Here is a 21,063-nt window from a genome sequence, read left to right on the forward strand (position 1 = left end):
CCCGGATATCGCAATACACACTTGTGACATAGACCAATTTATCATCAAAATGATCGTGCACACTTGTGACACGTCATACATGTTGTTGGAAAATGTGGAAAATTTGTCTTGTTTTTCACAAATTTATGTTGATACACACTTTCGTAAAGCAATGCAATCTTTTGTTTTTGAAAATATACTGATTAAGTCGGTTAAACTAATGATTTGAGCTTATTTTAGTTTGTATGGGAATTCTGTGCACACTTGTGACACGTAGTACAATTTTACTTTCGAAACACACTTGTGACACGTGCTTTTCAGATTTTTGATTACATAATTTACTGTATCTTTTAACTGGTGTAACCAAATCAGTTGAAACTTGGAGCGTTTGTTAAGCGATAGTATACGAACCGATTGCTTCAAAAGATTTGGCTCTACCAATCATAGTTTTGAAAATAATTATCATCAAACTTTGAAAACCGTTTTTCTCGAATAGTACTAAATGGTCGTTGTCACAAGATAGCTCACAGCTGACGATTTGTAGTGCGCCATTGCATTAGAATGCATTGAAACATGACAAGCGTAAAAGCGACCAGGCCTACTGCGTAAAGTCGTATTGTAGAGATATGATCAGTGTTGAAAAGCTGACGACTATGATTAAATTAGCGATTAATCGCTGCCTGTAACACCTAACGAATAAGACTGCTGAGAATAGTCTTGATTCTCAAATTGTCACGACTAGCTGTCATTCGTCAAGAGTGCAGTCGATGATTGTAACAACCCATGACTGCTGGTGGTAAAGGGGCAAGATTGTATTTTGATCGCAGCAAGTTGACGACTAAACCCGATCATAAACATTTTTAATCGCCCCTGCCACACTCAACGATCAAGTGACAGTCATGAAAAACGAGATCAAAGCATACTCAGAGGGCCTTTCTTCAGGCAATCATATTCGCTAGAAAAGATTATTTTTCATCCTTGGATATGATTCGTTGAAGTGGGTTGAGTTTGAGCACGGAGTGTTCGAACAACAACACAATTCTGAATCGACAAGGGAAGGAAGAAGCGTGGGGCACACCGCCATGGACACTATTTGCCGTGGTTATTGCACCACAACGCGCTCTCTGTAACAGTATTCCAAATTCCAGTCAAAGCTCACCTAGTAGTCATGGCCTAGTGGTTAGCATTTTTGCTTACCAATCCAAAGGACGGGGGATCGAACCCCGCAACGAGCGACTTTGATTTTTCGTTCATATTCATCATTTTAATTTAATGTGTTCTTAACTTTCTCATTGGAAGCAAATGGGAATCGAACCCAGAACATTTCGCTTTCAAAGCGAACACGGTAACCAGTCTGCCACGGCCGCTCCTAACAACAACAATAATCTGTATACAATATAAGTAACGTAGTGTTTCTGATTGGCTATATAATATTTTGCTTCAATATTTATAAGTTTCCAAATTCCCGGGAGTCTCGACCAAATTTCCCGGGAATCGAGATTTCCAAAAATATCCAATTTGCAGGAAAATTTTTCAAGTAATATTACTCTACAAAGAGGTTATATTCAACCAACCAAATTTTAATCTTTCCAAAATTCAACATTTTTGCCTTTCTTACTAAAGAAAGGTATAGTGTTTGCTTTTGGCTCCGACTCCAATTCAAGCTTCGTTCTCAAATCTTTTTTCGAGAAATATAAATTCGAAAAATTTGCAAAAAATCATGGACGATCGATTTTCGACGCCCGATCGATTGACAATGACAGAATTGGTCTACCTCCAATATCCGAATTTTGGCGCTTAATTTACTGTAGAGCACGCGTGACGTCCGTGTGTGGTAAAAAAGTGCTCAATTTTGTGGTAGGGGGTTTCTCAGAGCCCACATTATGGATTTAAGCTCTCTTGGGCGCATTTGAAAGGGGATGTGCTGAACCTGAACCAGTTCCATACCAAATTTGAATTTATCCATTTTTTATGGGGACTCGGAGTGTGTTTTCACCAAATCAGGCGGTTTTCAAATGAAAATTCGGTCGAAAATTGAAGTATTGAAATCGTTTATTTATCCAAAAAATTGCATTTTTCCAGCCCTACATCCTCCCAAATTTTCATCCACGTCGGTAATGTGGTTCTTGATTTACAGCTTGTGGACTAATTCACTGTGAGGGGGAAAAACCCCTAAAAAAGGTAAAAGCCAACTTTCACCAAATGCCAAAACTATTCCTTTGGCATTTTATCTAATTTTTTTTCTCCACATCATAATCTAGACCATACTCGATGTTCTGAAACAAATTTGACCTCATTCGGATTTACCGTTCAGATTTTAGAAAATTTCCATTTTTGCCTTTCTTACTAAAGAAAGGTATAGTGTTTGCTTTTGGCTCCGACTCCAATTCAAGCTTCGTTCTCAAATCATTTCTCGAGAAATATAAATTCGAAAAATTTGCAAAAAATCATGGACGATCGATTTTCGACGCCCGATCGATTGACAATGACAGAATTGGTCTACCTCCAATATCCGAATTTTGGCGCTTAATTTACTGTAGAGCACGCGTGACGTCCGTGTGTGGTAAAAAAGTGCTCAATTTTGTGGTAGGGGGTTTCTCAGAGCCCACATTATGGATTTAAGCTCTCTTGGGCGCATTTGAAAGGGGATGTGCTGAACCTGAACCAGTTCCATACCAAATTTGAATTTATCCATTTTTTATGGGGACTCGGAGTGTGTTTTCACCAAATCAGGCGGTTTTCAAATGAAAATTCGGTCGAAAATTGAAGTATTGAAATCGTTTATTTATCCAAAAAATTGCATTTTTCCAGCCCTACATCCTCCCAAATTTTCATCCACGTCGGTAATGTGGTTCTTGATTTACAGCTTGTGGACTAATTCACTGTGAGGGGGAAAAACCCCTAAAAAAGGTAAAAGCCAACTTTCACCAAATGCCAAAACTATTCCTTTGGCATTTTATCTAATTTTTTTTCTCCACATCATAATCTAGACCATACTCGATGTTCTGAAACAAATTTGACCTCATTCGGATTTACCGTTCAGATTTTAGAAAATTTCCATTTTTGCCTTTCTTACTAAAGAAAGGTATAGTGTTTGCTTTTGGCTCCGACTCCAATTCAAGCTTCGTTCTCAAATCATTTCTCGAGAAATATAAATTCGAAAAATTTGCAAAAAATCATGGACGATCGATTTTCGACGCCCGATCGATTGACAATGACAGAATTGGTCTACCTCCAATATCCGAATTTTGGCGCTTAATTTACTGTAGAGCACGCGTGACGTCCGTGTGTGGTAAAAAAGTGCTCAATTTTGTGGTAGGGGGTTTCTCAGAGCCCACATTATGGATTTAAGCTCTCTTGGGCGCATTTGAAAGGGGATGTGCTGAACCTGAACCAGTTCCATACCAAATTTGAATTTATCCATTTTTTATGGGGACTCGGAGTGTGTTTTCACCAAATCAGGCGGTTTTCAAATGAAAATTCGGTCGAAAATTGAAGTATTGAAATCGTTTATTTATCCAAAAAAATGCATTTTTCCAGCCCTACATCCTCCCAAATTTTCATCCACGTCGGTAATGTGGTTCTTGATTTACAGCTTGTGGACTAATTCACTGTGAGGGGGAAAAACCCCTAAAAAAGGTAAAAGCCAACTTTCACCAAATGCCAAAACTATTCCTTTGGCATTTTATCTAATTTTTTTTCTCCACATCATAATCTAGACCATACTCGATGTTCTGAAACAAATTTGACCTCATTCGGATTTACCGTTCAGATTTTAGAAAATTTCCATTTTTGCCTTTCTTACTAAAGAAAGGTATAGTGTTTGCTTTTGGCTCCGACTCCAATTCAAGCTTCGTTCTCAAATCATTTCTCGAGAAATATAAATTCGAAAAATTTGCAAAAAATCATGGACGATCGATTTTCGACGCCCGATCGATTGACAATGACAGAATTGGTCTACCTCCAATATCCGAATTTTGGCGCTTAATTTACTGTAGAGCACGCGTGACGTCCGTGTGTGGTAAAAAAGTGCTCAATTTTGTGGTAGGGGGTTTCTCAGAGCCCACATTATGGATTTAAGCTCTCTTGGGCGCATTTGAAAGGGGATGTGCTGAACCTGAACCAGTTCCATACCAAATTTGAATTTATCCATTTTTTATGGGGACTCGGAGTGTGTTTTCACCAAATCAGGCGGTTTTCAAATGAAAATTCGGTCGAAAATTGAAGTATTGAAATCGTTTATTTATCCAAAAAATTGCATTTTTCCAGCCCTACATCCTCCCAAATTTTCATCCACGTCGGTAATGTGGTTCTTGATTTACAGCTTGTGGACTAATTCACTGTGAGGGGGAAAAACCCCTAAAAAAGGTAAAAGCCAACTTTCACCAAATGCCAAAACTATTCCTTTGGCATTTTATCTATTTTTTTTTCTCCACATCATAATCTAGACCATACTCGATGTTCTGAAACAAATTTGACCTCATTCGGATTTACCGTTCAGATTTTAGAAAATTTCCATTTTTGCCTTTCTTACTAAAGAAAGGTATAGTGTTTGCTTTTGGCTCCGACTCCAATTCAAGCTTCGTTCTCAAATCATTTCTCGAGAAATATAAATTCGAAAAATTTGCAAAAAATCATGGACGATCGATTTTCGTCGCCTCGTCGACAAGTTGTCAAGTTGAGCTTCACATGCAGACGCGAGCAATGCTGGCGCGTGATGCTGGCGCGTATAGAGTTTTGATACTGGATTACCCCCTTTTAGTGCAAGTTGCTTTATCGATTGCTCGTTCATCACATATCGCCTATCATTATTTTCTATGCTAAGCTTCAGTGAACGCAAACTAGACGCAAGCAGCTATCTGTTCTGAAGCCTCATGCTCATTCTTTTGCCTTTCTTTTTTGTTTTGCTCATTCTCTGATCGAACTCTGAGCGAACGAATTTCTGGGAAGTGTCCAAGCTTCCCATGTGCCAGTAACAACGCACATCGCGGGTTTGGTTTTCTAGCTTCGGTACTAGCCTTTTTGTGTATTAGTATTTTTGTTCATCGTACCAGCGCACCAAGGTGGTTTATTCGGTACGTTTGCGTTTGTCGTAGTGAAGTCCCACCGAGCGCTCAGCCGTTGTATGCTTCCCAATCCCAAAAACGCCTAAATGCATACTACATACTCATGCATACTTATTGAAAGCTCACAATTTTGCCTAACGCCTAAATGACAGGTTAGTGAATTACAGTAGGCGTTTCAAAGCTTTCAAGAACATTGTTTTTCGGATTTTTCGCGGGTCAAAAAACGTTATTAATTTTCGTGGACTGTAAAACGTTGTTGTTTCTCCGAAAACTTTATTGGGAATGATCTCCTAGCCTACTGCTCGTCCTAACCGGAAATCGCTCGGTCGCAAGAAAAAATCAAGCTAGCTGTCAAACAACAGGGCTGTGCATCACCCTACACTCTACCCAATTTTGGGTAAACATCCTCCCCCCGGAGCCGGTTGGCTCGACCTCTCCTGGTTCTGTCCTGGGTCGTCGTAGATCGGCAGCACCGCCAACTCCTTCGTGGATCGCTTGTAGAGGTTCCCGTTGCTGGTTCGCACAGTGACCACTCGGACGATTCCGTCGTGGCCAGGATGCGTCTCCACGATCCGTGCCAGCTTCCATGTTTGTGGTGGCAAGTTGTCCTCCTTCATAACCACCAGAAGTCCTTCGCGCAGCAGAGTCGGATCCTTGAACCACTTGCCACGCCGCTGTAGCGTAGTCAGGTACTCGTTCGACCACCTACGCCAGTACGCCTGCTTCCGACGCTGGATCAGCTGATATCGGGACAGCGCGTTCTCCTTGACGCCGTCGTAGTACGGCTCAGCTACTGCTGTCAGCTCACGACCGATCAGAAAGTGGCCCGGGCTCAGAGCTTGGTAATCCCGGGGGTCGTCGCTCTGCGGAATCAGTGGTCGCGAATTCAGGATGGCTTCAATCTGGCAGAGCAGCGTGCACATTTCCTCGAACGTTAGGTGCGATTCGTTGAGTACTCGGTTCAAGTGCCTCTTCATGGATTTGACCCCGGCCTCCCAGAGTCCTCCTTGGTGCGGCGCCTTCGGCGGATTGAACGACCACACTATGCCACGGGGCTGACAAAACTCCTCAATCTTGGTCTTCAGCACGTCGGACTTCAGCAGCTCCTTCAATTCTGTCAGCCGGCGGTCTCCGCCGACAAAGTTCGTGCCGTTGTCAGACTTCATCTCGGATACCATCCCTCGTCGGCTCACCATCCGATGCAACGCTCCGATAAACCCGTCGGTTGTCAACGAGCCCACCAGTTCCAGGTGGATCGCCTTGGTGCTCATGCAAACAAAAACGCACACGTACGCCTTTCGTGGAGACCGCAGACGTCCTTCCTTCAAGTAAAATGGACCGGCGTAGTCCACGCCGGTTCGGCTGAACGGCAACGCAGCCGTCACTCGTGCGCTCGGAAGGTCTCCCATGAACAGCTTCACATCAGTCGGACTCGCCTTGAAGCACGTGACGCACCGCTTGAGCACTCGATTGATCATGCGCTTCGCATTCACTGGCCAAAATTGTTGTCGAACCTTGGCCAGCATCCCGTTCAACCCGACGTGCAGTTGCTCCAAATGAATCGTCTCAATCACCATCTCCGTGAAGTGGTGATTCTCGGGCAAGATCATCGGGTGCTTCTGGTCCTTGGGCAAGTCGGAGTGTCTTACCCTTCAGCGGCCTTCCTCGCCGCAAGTCTTGGATCTCCTCGTGGTAGACAACATGCTGCACGATCTTCACCATGGCTCTTAGTGAATCACGATAGTCAGCGCCGTTCAGTCTACCGCTTCGTCGCTGGCTCTTCTGCTTCGTGCGGCAATTGGTGAGGAACCGGGTCACGTGTCCGAAAACTCGTTCCAGTCGTCGAAAGTCGCTGCAGTTCTGGATCATGCCGTACATGCCGTCTGGGGTGGCAACTACGGCAACCGTTTCTACGACATCTTCTTCAGTGGGCTCTTCAAGTGCTTCTTCTTCCTCGGCTGCTGATTCGTCTTCCGCACTGTCCCACCACAATTCACTTGTCATCAGCTCAGCCGGTTGGATCCCGCGCGACACGAGATCCGCCGGATTGTTTTTCGTGTTGACGTACAACCACGTGCAGTCAGCTGTCAGCTTCAGGATCCGAGCAACACGGTTTTTCACAAACACTGGCGCATCTGGCTTCAGCTTCTTGAGCCAACAGAGCACTATTTTCGAATCGGACCTCAAAATGACACGCTTGATGTCGAGTTTTAAGGCTTCGCGCACTTGAACCACTTGTTCTGCCAGCAGGCACGCAGCACACAGTTCCAGCCTCGGGATCGTTGCTTCCTCCGGCGGCGCGTCGTCCGCCACCTCCCGTTTCAACTCCTTCAGTGGCGCCACTCTTGATTTGGCGCACAGTAACCTCAAGGTCACCGCTCCTTCTGCACTCACGCTTTTCAGGTAGATGCAGCATCCGTACGCGCGAGTAGACGCGTCCGAGTAGCCGAGCAGCTCGTACGTCTCAGCTCCATCTGCAGTGACTCGCCGAGGAATCCTCAGTTCGTTTATCTGGCACAAGTTCGTTCGAAGCTGTTTCCACAAGACGTGCTCTTCGTGGGGAATGGGGTCGTTCCAGCCAATCTCCTTGTGCCACAGTCGCTGCATTATCATCTTGGCCAGAATCACGATCGGCCCCAGAAGTCCGAGGGGGTCGAACAATCTCGCTATCTCGCTCAAAACGTGGCTCTTCGTCGGTACGTCGGACGTTGCTGTCATCGGCTTGACCCGGAAAAGGAAATCGTCGCCGACGGGGTCCCAGAAGAGTCCAAGCGTCTTGACCACACCACTCCCTTCTCTGTCGTCGAAGCTGAGCTGGATTTCTTGGTCCTCGGGTGGCACGTCTTTCAGCAACTCCGGATCGTTGGCGCACCACTTCCGCAGCTTGAATCCAGCCCTCAGCAACATCGTCTCCAAGTCGCTTCGCAGCTTCGTCGCTTCAGCAATCGTGTCCGCGCCGGCCAGCGCGTCGTCGACGTAGAAAGAGTTGAGCACTACGTCACTGGCTTCCGGGAAGTTATCCCGTTCGTCTTCAGCCAGCTGAATCAGCGACCTTGTCGCCAAGAATCCTGCTGGGCCGATCCCGTACGTCACTCGTTGCAGCTCCACGTCCATCAGTGGCTGCGTCCGCTCGTCTCGCCACACACATCTCTGGTACTTGGTGTGGTTCTCTTTCACCTTCACTTGACGGTACATCCGTTGCACGTCAGTAGTGAAGACGTACTTGTGCAAACGCCAGCGCAGCAGGATGTCAAAAAGTGGACTCTGCACGGTGGGAGCCTCCATGAGAACATCGTTCAAGGACAGGTTCGTTGTCGTTTTCGCAGACGCATCAAACACCACGCGTAGTTTTGTTGACGAGCTGTCTGGTTTCAATACGCAATGGTGTGGCAGATAGTAGGCGTCCGGGTTGTGCTTCTCGTCTTCGTTCAAGATCCTGGCGTGGCCGAGCTCGATGTACTCATGAACGAAGTCGCTGTACATCTTCTTGGTCTCGGGATACTTCTCCAGTCTGTTCTCGAGTGCCTTGAACCGCTTCTCCGCTTGAGCTCGAGAGTCTCCGAGTTTGCCAGCATTCTTGCGGAACGGAAGTTCGACGATGAATCTTCCGTCTTCGTCTCGGGAGTATGTTGTCTTGAAGTGCCGCTCGCAATCGTCAATTTCGCCGGGCTCGGCCGTCTGCGCGTCGATTGTCCAAAAACGTTTCATCAGCTCGATCAACTCCTTAGTGTCCCGTTCCTTGGAGCTGACTTGGTACGTCTGGACGCTTACAAATCCTTGGCTGCCGTGTACAGGTCCAGACACGAGCCATCCCAGGAGGCTCTCCTGCAGCAGCGGTAGTTCGGCCGACATTCTGATCTTGCCTTCTTGAATCAACTCAAAAAACATCTCCGCTCCTATCAGCAAGTCGATTCGGCATGGATCGTAGAACTTCGGGTCGGCCAACTTCAGATCCTTCGGGATCGGCCAGCTCTTGGCGTCAACTCTCGTCGATGGTAAAGCACCGGTGACACGGGGAACCACCAAGCAATCCAAGGGAAACTTGTAGTTCGTGGCCTTGGACATCACCTTGACGCTGATCTGGTACTTCACCGTGGATCGGGAACCGTTTACGCCGACAACTGGAACGTTCACGTACTTCTTTCGCAGGCGCAGCACGTCACTCATTCGCTCCGACACGAAACTCACCATCGCTCCAGAATCCAGCAGAGCTCGACACTTGTGTGTTACTCCGCTAGCGTCACTTAGGTCGACGACCGCAGTCGCCAACAGAACCTGCTTCGACGCCGTCTTCGGCTGTACAGGAACTTCACACTTCGCCACGACCTGAGTCGCCGCGTTCGTTCCGGAACCACCAGCGCCGTTGGTATCCTCCTGCTTGCCCGTCGCTCGCTCTGGTTCCTCCTTCTTTTCGTCCCAATGCATCAGTGGGTGATGCTTCTTCTTGCACTCACACAGCAGGCTGCTGTCGATCGAGCACTTGTTCGTTCTGTGCCCACGCTTCAGGCACGCAAAACAGAGACCAAACATCTTGGCCTTCGTGTATCGGGTGTTCACGTTCATCTTCCTGAACGCGTCGCAGATCTCCACCAGGTGGTTTTGATTGCACACGGGGCAGCCGCTCTCCTGCGTTGTGGCCGCGTATGCCCTGGTCGTAGTCACGGGTGGTGCGATTCGTTGTGACGTAGCCGGGGTCCTCGGTTTTCCCGGGTTCGTTGTCATCTCGCACCGTTCCAGCACGTAGCAATGTTTGCGCAGTTCGTCCATAGTCTTCTTGTACTCCGGCATTTCCCCGTGGGCAAGCGTGGTCTCCCAGACACGTCGGGTTTCCGGATCCAGTCGAGAGATCAGAAGGTTCACAACGATTGCCTCAGACAGTTTGTCCTGCATCTTAAACTTGTGGAACGCGAGCGACTCCAGTCGCTTCTCAACCACGTCAAGCAACGCCTTCAGCTCTGCATGCGTGCCCTTTGTCATCGACCTCAGCGACAGCAACTGTGTGACGTGACCCTGCACCACCATCCGAATGTTGTCATACTTCGTGGCCAGGATCCTCCACGCACCGTCTAAATTGTTGTCGTTCAACGTTTGTTGGTCGATCGACCCTTTGGCCATGCCCACGAGTGCCTTGTCCAGGTAATCAAGCTTCGTTGCTGGAGAATCGCCGACGCACTTGTCGACAATATCCTTGAACCGGTCCCGGAATTTGTGCCAGTTTTCGTAGCGGCCATCAAAAGTTGGCAGAGGGTTCTGCTGCAAGAGAAGTGATGGCACAATCGCGGGTGCTCTCGCTACGCTCAGATGTTCTGCTTGGGGCACAGGTGGGAGAGCATTCTTGATTTGAACCGCCTCGGCGAACTTCTTTTCGTCGTCGTACGCCTGGATCATGTCGGCCAGGGCGATGCGTACGAATTCATACATCTCCTCGAATAAGACGAACCGCTTCTCGTGCTCTGCACGCTGCTTCGGGTCGAGCAAGTAGATCCGATTCGTGAACGAGTTCACGTCGTTGTACGCCGCAATCACGGTCTCGGTGTAAAGTTTAAGGCCATTGTAAGAAAACTTACCGTGTTCGAGGTTGGCCTTCTGGATGGAGTCGCGGACTCGTTCTACCTTGCTCTGCGCAGCGAAGAAGCACTGCTCGAGGGCCGCCAAAGACTCCGCCATCTTTGCTCGCCTTTGCCGCGCCTTCTGCTGCTCTTTTTGCTCGCGAACACTGGGAACTGGGGTCAGCGGGGTTGCGCAGAAACTGGTTTCAAGCTCCGCTCGAGGGGTGTAATACAGAGGGGAACCGAGCGGCGAAGGGACGGGCGTTGCAAACTGGAGTTTCTTTCGAATCTGTATCAGTTTCCCAGACCGCAACTGCATGCCACTTTGCACTGGTTTCTTCGCCTCTTCAGCGGCCACTTACTTTTCTGGCTCTTTCTGCGTCAAAGATGGCCGACACTTTTTTCGCGCACAGCGCGTCTTTTCACTTTTTCCCCAACACTTTCAAATAGGCGTTCCGCCCTTCCGGCAGTTTCGCACTTTTCTGTGCCGGTGCTACGCCCTCCGGCAGTCAACTTTTTCACTTTCTATCACTTCCACACTTTCGTGCCGGTGCTTCGCCCTCCGGCGACCTCACAGCACTTTTTCAGAAGTTTCACTTTATCTCGGCAATTCTCCCCTCGTGGGAACCACCGTCGCTCACTTCAGCACGTGTCAAAAAATCACACCGCGCACAATGTCCACCTTCGGACAATTGCACTTCACAACCGGTTTTCTCGATTTTTCGCACACGCGTTGAAATGTCGTATCCCGCGCGATTTAATCCGACTCGAACGGACCAATGTTTTTCGGATTTTTCGCGGGTCAAAAAACGTTATCAATTTTCGTGGACTGTAAAACGTTGTTGTTTCTCCGAAAACTTTATTGGGAATGATCTCCTAGCCTACTGCTCGTCCTAACCGGAAATCGCTCGGTCGCAAGAAAAAATCAAGCTAGCTGTCAAACAACAGGGCTGTGCCCCACTCTACACTCTACCCAATTTTGGGTAAACAAACATTTATGCGGCTTTACCGTTACATCGTTGTTCACAACACGGAAAATTCTGGGGTGTTGAAACACTTTCTGCTAGTCATTTTTTAACCACTTTAACGCATTGGAGCAAGACGGAATTATTTTGTTTTCTCGTTAATTCTTGATATTTTGAAAAGTGCAAAAAAAAAACACTCAGAGAATACGAACAATTTAGCGATATGCAGAAAACATTACGAACATCGCAAATTGTGAGCTAATTCTCTGTCTCAAAAACAATGTGTTCTGATTTAAAAAATCGAAAATGCTTGTGTGCGAGCTCAGCTTACAACCGGCCATGGCAAATGGGGCAAAAACCAGCGCTTTTCAGTTATATGAAAAAATATGGTTGAGTTTCGAATTGTATTATGAATGGACCATTCTTTATTTTGCTATTTCTTTGAAAAAAAATCAACTGCCGTTAACTTCCTTTTGTAAGAAAGGCTCTATCTCACCCCAGGTGGGATTAAATCGGGTTTTTGCTGTGTACTGATCACGATGTTCACTTTGATTTTGATTTTTGGAAATTTTACAAAAATGCATATCATCTCTGACACTTTAAATGTTCTTATTGAGATTTTCCGTTGAAAATTATAAAGTTTGACACCCATCATGGCTTGTGGACCGGATTTCCGGAAATGTCCCCTCTTCGGAACATCCCCGGGGCCACCGGGTTAATCCTGATGGTGACAAGATCATCTCTGACACTTGAAATGTTCATATTGAGATTTGCCGTTGAAAATTATGAAGTTTGACACCCATCATAGCTTGTGGACCGGATTTCCGGAATTGTCCCCTCTTCGGAACATCCCCGGGGCCACCGGGTTAATCCTGATGGTGGCAAGATCATCTCTGACACTTGAAATGTTCATATTGAAATTTGCCGTTGAAAATTATGAAGTTTGACACCCATCATGGCTTGTGGACTGGATTTCCGGAAATGTCCTCTCTTCGGAACATCCCCGGGACCACCGGGTTAATCCGGATGGTGACAAGATCATCTCTGACACTTGAAATGTTCATATTGAGATTTGCCGTTGAAAATTATGAAGTTTGACACCCATCATAGCTTGTGGACCGGATATCCGGAAATGTCCCCTCTTCGGAACATCTCCAGGGCCACCGGGTTAATCCGGATGGTGACAAGATCATCTCTGACACTTGAAATATTCATATTGAAATTGGCCGTAGAAAATTATGAAGTTTGACACCCATCATGGCTTGTGGACCGGATTTCTGGAAATGTCCTCTCTTCGGAACATCCCCGGGGCCACCGGGTTAATCCGGATGGTGACAAGATCATCTTTGACACTTCAAATGTTCATATTGAGATTTGCCGTTGAAAATTATGAAGTTTGACACCCATCATAGCTTGTGGACCGGATATCCGGAAATGTCCCCTCTTCGGAACATCCCCGGGGCCACCGGGTTAATCCGGATGGTGACAAGATCATCTCTTGAAATGTTCATATTGAGATTTACCGTTGAAAATTATGAAGTTTGACACCCATCATGCCTAGCGGACCGGAATTTCGGATATGTCCCCTCTTCGGAACATCCCCGAGGGCCACCGGACCGCACTCAGATCCCATATATGCATTGAGTCGTTATTAGAGGCCCCCCTGAATACAATGCAACAGTTTTGGGGTCAATTGATCCAGATTGAGACTCATAAGAACAATGTGTAACTTCCGGTATTCATTCCCCCAAAAAAATACTTACACGAGCAGTCGCGCTGGTATACTTTTTTTTTCACTAACTTATTTTTATTAGGTCCTTTTAGGTGCTGAGACCAAGTTAGGACCGGGAATCTACATTTTTTTAGTTTAATATAAAAACAAAATCACTGTGGACAACGCCGAGTTCACTGCGAGGTTCGTGGCGACTTCCTTGAAGAAAGGTATCAACGGCTCGAGAAGCAATCTGGTTGGTTCACTCAAAACCGTCAGAACCATTTCCAAAATTTTGGAAAACGGTATTCGGTGGTCTTTAGGCTGCCCATTCTGCCTCGAAACAGCAGGCCCCGGCTTGGTGGTTGAGACTGGAGGAAACATACGGTTGAATGCTGCCGCTCCCGGTTGTGGCAGACGAGTTTTTGTTTGTGGATTTCCGGTTTTCGCACTCTGTGTTTTGCTGGATTTCTTCTTGATTTTCTTTTTTCGCTTTTGGCCTCCTCCTGGTGTAGAATAGACCAGTTCTTCTTCGGTGGCTTCCTCCTCCGATTGTGGTTCTTCTTCCGCAAGGACGGCGTAGTGGTTCTCGACTTTGCTGGTCTTCACGATCTCTGCAAAAGACCGCTTGGATCGCTTACTTATCTCCTGCTTCAACTTGTCCGACCGCTCCTGGTACTTCGGACAGCACCGAGTTTCGTGCACTGCTCCTCCACAAATCAAGCACTTCGTTGGCACTGCTTTGCACTGGTCAGTCTGATGATTTTCTCCGCACTTGCCGCAAATCGCCTTGTTGTTGCACCAACACAAAAACACTATTTTAAAAAATATATTAAAAATAGTTTTAACTATACAATGTCTTAGGTCAACTTGTTTCCGTAAGTAAAAAGGTTTATCTTGAGCATATATCAAGGCTACGGCTTGATTGTTTCATGAAAAACAATTGTTTTTCGAAGTTTCCCAAATCTGGTGCACAAAGTACACTAGCGCGGTAAAGGTAAAAGGTAAAAGAGATGAGTTAATATGAGAATAGTCACGAAAACATACATTTTCGACAATTTGCGTAACGTTAACGTCGATAGAAGCAAAAATTAAATCGTGGTTGGACATAAACGGTACAGATACTTGATTAAATCGAAGAATCAGTTTTCTTTTATTTGTTAAAATTAGATCAATCTGCGAGGCTCCAGTTCTGTGAAAATGAGTAGGATATTCTCCAGCTTAAACAAGAGACAAACTTTTACAACAGTTTAAAAAATTTTTGGTCCTTATCAAATCTTTGTTTAAAATGTTAGTATTAAAATCACCTATCAAAAATAACTTTTTATATTGCAATTTCATGCTTGAAATTGTGCATCAACTCAAAAACACTATTTATAAAAATATATTAAAAATAGTTTTTACTATACAATGTCTTAGGTAAACTTGTTTCCATAAGTAAAAATGTTTAACTTGAGCATATATCAAGGCTACAGCTTGATTGTTTCATGAAAAACTATTGTTTTTCGAAGTTTCCCTAATCTGATGCACAAAGTACACCAGCGCGACTTCCCGAAGGTTAGATTAGGAGAGGATAGAAAAATATGACTGAAACTTCGCGTAGTGAGTGGTCTGTTTCAGTTCTATTTTAAAAATAGAACAGCTAAAAACAAGGTAGAGCTGCGTTGAAGACAGTCTTAGGGTAGCATTTACCATAGATAGACCTTCTCGCTTTTCACCCTATTATTTCAATTATTCACAAGGTGGTTAAATTTCAGTTGACAGTGTTGCAGTTTTTTGTTGACATAAAAATAAAACTTTTAAAGGGTGGCTCTAATAAGTTTTTGTTTTATTTACCAGGAACAGCAGCAGTTGACCGGACAAGATGAGTTCGGCTACGAACTGTTTGATCAAGACGGAAACTCGTCTTCATCCTTGCGAAATCCACAAAACTGTCCTGTGTGCGATAAACAATACAACAACGTGAGATGTTTCTAGCTTTCGGAAGTTGCACACAGTAATAATTTGTTTTGTCTGTTTGGTTTCAGTATTACAACGTACTGCGGCATATGGAATCAAAACATCCAAACCAGCTGCCACAAATATATCAGTGCACCAGATGTTCGGAAGGGTTCCCGCGGCAGTCAGAACTTCGTGATCATTTGAATAGTGCACACGGCGAAACAATTGCCCCTGTAGCGAATACTCAAAGGATTCTTTACTCGTGCCGCCAGTGTTCCAATACATACAACTCGATCGATGGACTACAAGAGCACATTAAAACACACAATCAGAACAGTGAAAATGAAGAATGCAATAAAAAAACAAATCCGTGCACTACACCAATGCTTTCGGAAGCTACCGAGGAGCCATCGGTGTCTGACCAACCGGTCGTCAGCCGAACTTTAAACTGCGGATTGTGTGATTTTGCTCTGACGAGTATTGAAGCCCTTCGTCAACATATGTCTGAAATCCATGGTATGGATAAAAAGTTCTTCTACTGCAATCTATGTCCGGCAAAGTTTATGAACAACCGAGGGCTGCGATTTCATCTATTTCGATCGCATGGCGTTCGGGATGAGTCGATTCCGATGACAAGCAACCAATCCTCGACGTCTTTATTGAAACCAATCCAACAAGTCCCTTCCATGACACTACAGGTACCATCGATCAATCTCGATGAGATTGGAACAAAGCTAAACGAATGTAAAATCTGCCATATTGTGTATAAAAATATCGAACAACTGAGCTTGCATGTGCAACTCGTTCATCCGGCGTTGGACAATAAGTAAGTAACATTAATCAACACTCCAATACTAGGGGACCATCCATAAACCACGTGGACACCTTAAGAGGTTACATACATGTAAATTGTTATTTATTTATTTGCGTTTAAGGACCACTTAACTCAAGAGTCATTCGGGTCCGAAAATGTAAATTGTCAAAAATGTCAGAGGTTGGTATGAGCACTCAATTAAACGTTTTTAACGAGGTATACGAGGTATTTTTGACAAAATCTGGAGCTCCGTGAAGGACTCGATAATGTGCGTTTTGTCAATATTCCTCACTGTTACTGGTTTTGGTTGTAACACTGAGTTGTTATTTAGAACACTGGGGTCAATATAATTTTTACTGGACCCAGTGTCGACCAAAAACTTTAATTTTCCTAGTTCCGTAACGGCCGTAATGTACGGAAGAAAATTGTTGCCGGTGTCCCCAATCATCCCATCTGGTAATTTTCGGGGGGATAGGGAAAATCCGAGGCTTCACCGTTTCAAATCGAAATCCCTGCAATTCCTCAGCCATGTTCGGCTGAGGGTTAGCTTCACAGGAGGTACTCTTCTCTACAGGGCTCTGCTAATTTCCAAGCAGCATTTATTGTCGGCTGGAGCCTTAGGCTGGATTTTCATGGATTGTGCAACGACATCGAGAGCACGAGCATAGACTAATAAAAGACTACTCACTGGGCTCTGAACCATGACTCAACCTTTTCATGACCCCTCGACACGGCCGGTTCACTGTCAAATATGACAGATCAAAATGTCAAGAACTGGCTCCACTGTCGATTTTCTGACTTTTTTTTTGTTTTTGTTATTAATGATTTCAAGAAAAATTAGAATCCTGCGCTTCAATTAATCGCCGCAAAAAGATACCGTCGCAATGTCCGCCGTCGGTGTGTTATTCGTTTTTTTCGCGTGCGTGTGTGGGTGTGAAGGTGCGGCTGGCTCAGGCTGTCCCGATGACAGTTGAGCCAGTCAGATTTGCGATTCCTTTCCGTAGGGTCGTAAGAATTTTCGCGTCCGCCGTCGGTGTGTTTTTCGTTTTTTACGCGTGCGTGTGTGTGCGTGTGAAGGTGTGGCTGGCTTTGGCTGTCCCGATGACAGCTAGCCAGTTCGATTTGACCCCATAAAAACCCTATCATACCATTTCAGCTCGATACACATCGAAACTCGTCGTTCGCACCGTTAATCAGTACCTCACTAAACATCAATCATTTAAAACTCGTAAAATAATCTAAAGTTAAAAGTTACATTATTTAATCCTTCATTCTATAATTACAAATGATTTTGGTTCTATCTTTCCACCGTCGGCTGCCTAAGACTAAACCATTTCATTTAAAATTTAACAACCGATAAACGGGAAAATTGCCTTGAGAATAATATATAATACCTTTCAACAAACACTATGATTTTGGGTCGCATCTTCATCTTCTATGATGAATCCTGACCAAATACCCTTCCCTACTAACACATTTTTAGGTTCCTGGCGCTCGTGGGGTGTAAGCACAGAGTAAATCAGCTGCCCTAGTAGCAACTTGCGCTAACTAACATTCCCGTCCCTTAAAATCGAGGTCTACAAACTGACATGGCGGGCGCCGTTGGTGGCCAATGACTGTTACCTATTCGCAACTGATCTAGCTTTAGCAATCGTGGTGTTTTATCTTTTCAGCGCATTCATACATGCTGTTGATAAGGGAAACACCACTAGATCGTCGAAGCCTATAATCAGTAGTGCTGAAAGGATATTACGGTTCTGTTCAGCAACGGAAGGGCAACCATGGGTGATCTCTCGTGCTCATGCTCATGCTCATATGACTGTCAAATATCTCTGGGCCAAGTTTCAGAAGGTTTGCTGATGTAGTTCTCGAGATACAGCCATTTTAAAATGTTATTTCCGATTTTTTCAAAGAAAATCCGATTTTTGATTTTTGATATTCAGCGTTCGTAAAATTTTGAATTCGATTTTAATTTTTCAACTATTTTTATTGTCTCTTAATCTCAACATCTTACGTTCCATTTCGACTGTGACCGCCATTAGAGTATCACTAGATTGCTCTCATTGTATCAAGATAGCTAAGTTTATTTCCGTTGGAACTGTCCGGGTCGCCTACTGGCAGAGGGGCAAGCACTGGTTGAACGATCTGTTGTGGCGCGTTTTTCAGGAACTCTTTTTATTTTTTGCACAGAGATGCGCTATGGTGTAAGGAATCGATAGACCCCAAAATCTCGGAGTGCATATTTTTTTCATAATTACGGTATTTTGAGCACCGTGATATGAACCATAAATCATGTCCAACAAGTTTATTCAAAGAGCGGTGTTACATTTTACCGGTTCTGTAACCTGAAACCGGTTCCCGGATACCCAATGAACGGCCAACTTGTTTTTTTTTGTTGTTGAAAACCCATCATGTTGCATATCAAACTTCATGAAATTGAACGGTCATGTCAATGTTCGTTGACCCATTCTGGTCAATCCGGAACCGGTTACCGGTAGATATCAAAAAAGTGTCCACCGTGGTTTATGGAGGGTCCCTAGTCCAGAAATTTAATTTAAACTTAAAGCGGTGGGGTCGGAGGCTGGGTTAGGCAGCGTTCTTTTATTAAGTAACGTAAAATTTTGGATTTTTGTCCCCCCGCTTCGTAGCAAATCGTAACATATAAGTGATACCAGCCACCCACGAGGGGCGTGACAATGGCCTTAATGTATTAATTTTGGCATTTAATATATTAAGGAATTAAATTCCTCTTGCCATTTGACATTTTACAGAACCACACCTGCTTTATTGAAAACGTTGGTTTGCTTTGTGTCTCTTTCGCGCTCGACTGTCAAGTTTGTTTTGATTTAATTTTGTGATGCAGCAAGCTGCAACGCGGATACTGTTTTTTCGCCGATATTACAGGAAAAGTTTATGGAGCAGCACCGGAAAAGGACAAACTGCCGGAGAGCATCGGAACATCCAACGCCATCGAATTCCACCGCAAGTGGAAACTTGTTCATCTCAGCTGGACAGATTGTTCCGCTAAGCATCGTTCTCGCATGGTGAGTTTCAATATTCTTTTCAAACTTTTCAAGTTAAATAGGCAATTCTTGTTTCAACTATCAGTTGTTTAAAAAACGATCATCTTTCGAACCAGTTGTTTTTTCTGTGATTAAAGACATTATTTTGTTCCCCCCCTCCAGGTTTTAATTGGTTCGTCGCACCGCTGCTGGAAGTGTTGCATTCCTCTTGAAGGACTGCTTCCTCCAAACGGGATGTTGTTGCTGTGGGTGCCGCGGCCGTTCAACATGCGTCGGGACAATGTCGATGGGTGATCGATGTTCCGCTGGTCAAAGGCTGGTGCTAGGAGTACTGCTCGTCGGGAAATCAGTTGAAATCTGTGCTTGAGCTTAAGCTTCTTCTTGGTTACGTGCTGAACGCGTTCAAATACCGCAAGCCGCAGGTGCAGAAGAAGCAGTACCAGTTCCGTTCGCTCAGCGCGACTCAGTTCTTCCAAGCATCGACTCTGCCTGGTATAATTTGCTTAACCTGAACAGTTTTCATTTGGATCGCGATTTTAATGTAAAACTTGAGCAATTCTCTACCAAAACCGGAAATGGATTTTATTTGTATTTTTTGATTTGGCTCAAACTTTGTGGGGGCCTTCTCTATGACCAAAGAAGCCATTTTGCATCATTAGTTTGTCCATATAAATTTCCATACAAATTTGGCAGCTGTTCATACAAAAATGGTATGTAAATATTCGAAAATCTGTAACTTTTGAAGGAATTTTTTTATCAATTTGGTGTCTTCGGCAAAGTTGTAGGTATTGTTAAGGACTATTTAGAAAAAAATAGGTACACGGAAAAAAAAATTTCCCGATTTTTTTATTAACTTTTTTTTCACAAAAACTCAAATTCCCAAAATACGTATTTTTTGATTTTCGAGATTTTTTGATATGTTTTAGGGGACAAAAATCCGCAACTTTTGAGCTATAGAGAAACATGGTCAAAAAATCTGCCGCCGAGTTATGATTTTTTAAAAAACTGGTGATTTTTGGAAAAAATCGAAATTTCATACATAAAATTTTTTTGACCTCATTTTTTTTATGCAAAATTGAATTTGCAATCGAAAATTACTTTACAGATTTTTTGATAAAGGGCCCCGTTTTCAAGATATAGCCACCGAAAGTTTGATTTCAGCGAAATATTTGCAGTTTTTCGATTTTTAAAAATAGTGACCATGAGTGACCATTTCTAAAAATATTTTTTTTGAAGAGTTCAGAAAATTTGCTATAAATTTGTCTAAGAGACATCGAAGATTGGACCACTGGTTGCTGAGATACAGCGGCTTAAAGAAAAAGAAACACGAAAATTGAAGTTTTCTAAGTCTCACCCAAACAGCCCAAAATTTTCTAAGGACGATATCTCAGCAATTAATGGTTCAATTTTCAATGTTAATACATGAAACCTTCGTGAAATTTTTCGATCTTTTCGAAAAAAATATTGTGAAAAAAAATAAATCAAGACTAACATTTTAAATGGGCATAATATTCAATGTATGGCCCTTTTAAAATGTTAGTCTTGATTTAATTTTTTTCAAAATATTTTTTTCGAAAAGATAAAAAAATTTCACGAATGTTTCATGTATTAACATTGAAAATTGAACCATTAATTGCTGAGATATCGTCATTAGAAAATGGTGGGCTGTTTGGGTGAGACTTAGAAAACTTCAATTTTCGTGTTTCTTTTTCTTTAAGCCGCTGTATCTCAGCAACCAGTGGTCCAATCTTCGATGTCTCTTAGACAATTTTATAGCAAATTTTCTGAACTCTTCAAAAAAAATATTTTTAGAAATGGTCACTCATGGTCACTATTTTTAAAAATCGAAAAACTGCAAATATTTCGCTGAAATCAAACTTTCGGTGGCTATATCTTGAAAACGGGGCCCTTTATCAAAAAATCTGTAAAGTAATTTTCGATTGCAAATTCAATTTTGCATAAAAAAATGAGGTCAAAAAAATTTTATGTATGAAATTTCGATTTTTTCCAAAAAT

At 44.0% G+C, this 21,063-nt stretch overlaps 3 protein-coding genes across 3 annotated transcripts; 1 reads left to right on the forward strand and 2 right to left on the reverse strand.

Moving 5' to 3' along the window:
• Positions 1-5,428: 5,428 nt before the first annotated feature.
• LOC120431370 (uncharacterized) lies at positions 5,429-6,571 on the reverse strand. The gene has a single exon (XM_039596500.2). It carries the CDS (start codon positions 6,569-6,571, stop codon positions 5,429-5,431), a length of 1,143 nt encoding a protein of 380 aa, XP_039452434.2.
• Positions 6,572-6,611: 40 nt separating this feature from the next.
• Positions 6,612-10,712, reverse strand: LOC128093775 (uncharacterized). The gene has a single exon (XM_052711516.1). The coding sequence runs from the start codon at positions 10,710-10,712 to the stop codon at positions 6,612-6,614; it is 4,101 nt and encodes a 1,366-aa protein (XP_052567476.1).
• A 4,360-nt stretch (positions 10,713-15,072) lies between these two features.
• On the forward strand, positions 15,073-19,647 carry LOC120431366 (zinc finger protein 521-like). Its single transcript, XM_039596496.2, has 4 exons — positions 15,073-15,232; positions 15,298-16,037; positions 18,889-19,069; positions 19,211-19,647. Exons 2-4 carry the CDS (start codon positions 15,319-15,321, stop codon positions 19,340-19,342), a joined length of 1,032 nt encoding a protein of 343 aa, XP_039452430.1. The 5' UTR covers positions 15,073-15,232; positions 15,298-15,318; the 3' UTR covers positions 19,343-19,647.
• The last annotated feature ends 1,416 nt before the right edge of the window (positions 19,648-21,063 follow it).

Source organism: Culex pipiens, unplaced genomic scaffold (assembly GCF_016801865.2).
Source record: "Culex pipiens pallens isolate TS unplaced genomic scaffold, TS_CPP_V2 Cpp_Un0069, whole genome shotgun sequence".
Lineage (NCBI taxonomy): Eukaryota > Metazoa > Arthropoda > Insecta > Diptera > Culicidae > Culex > Culex pipiens.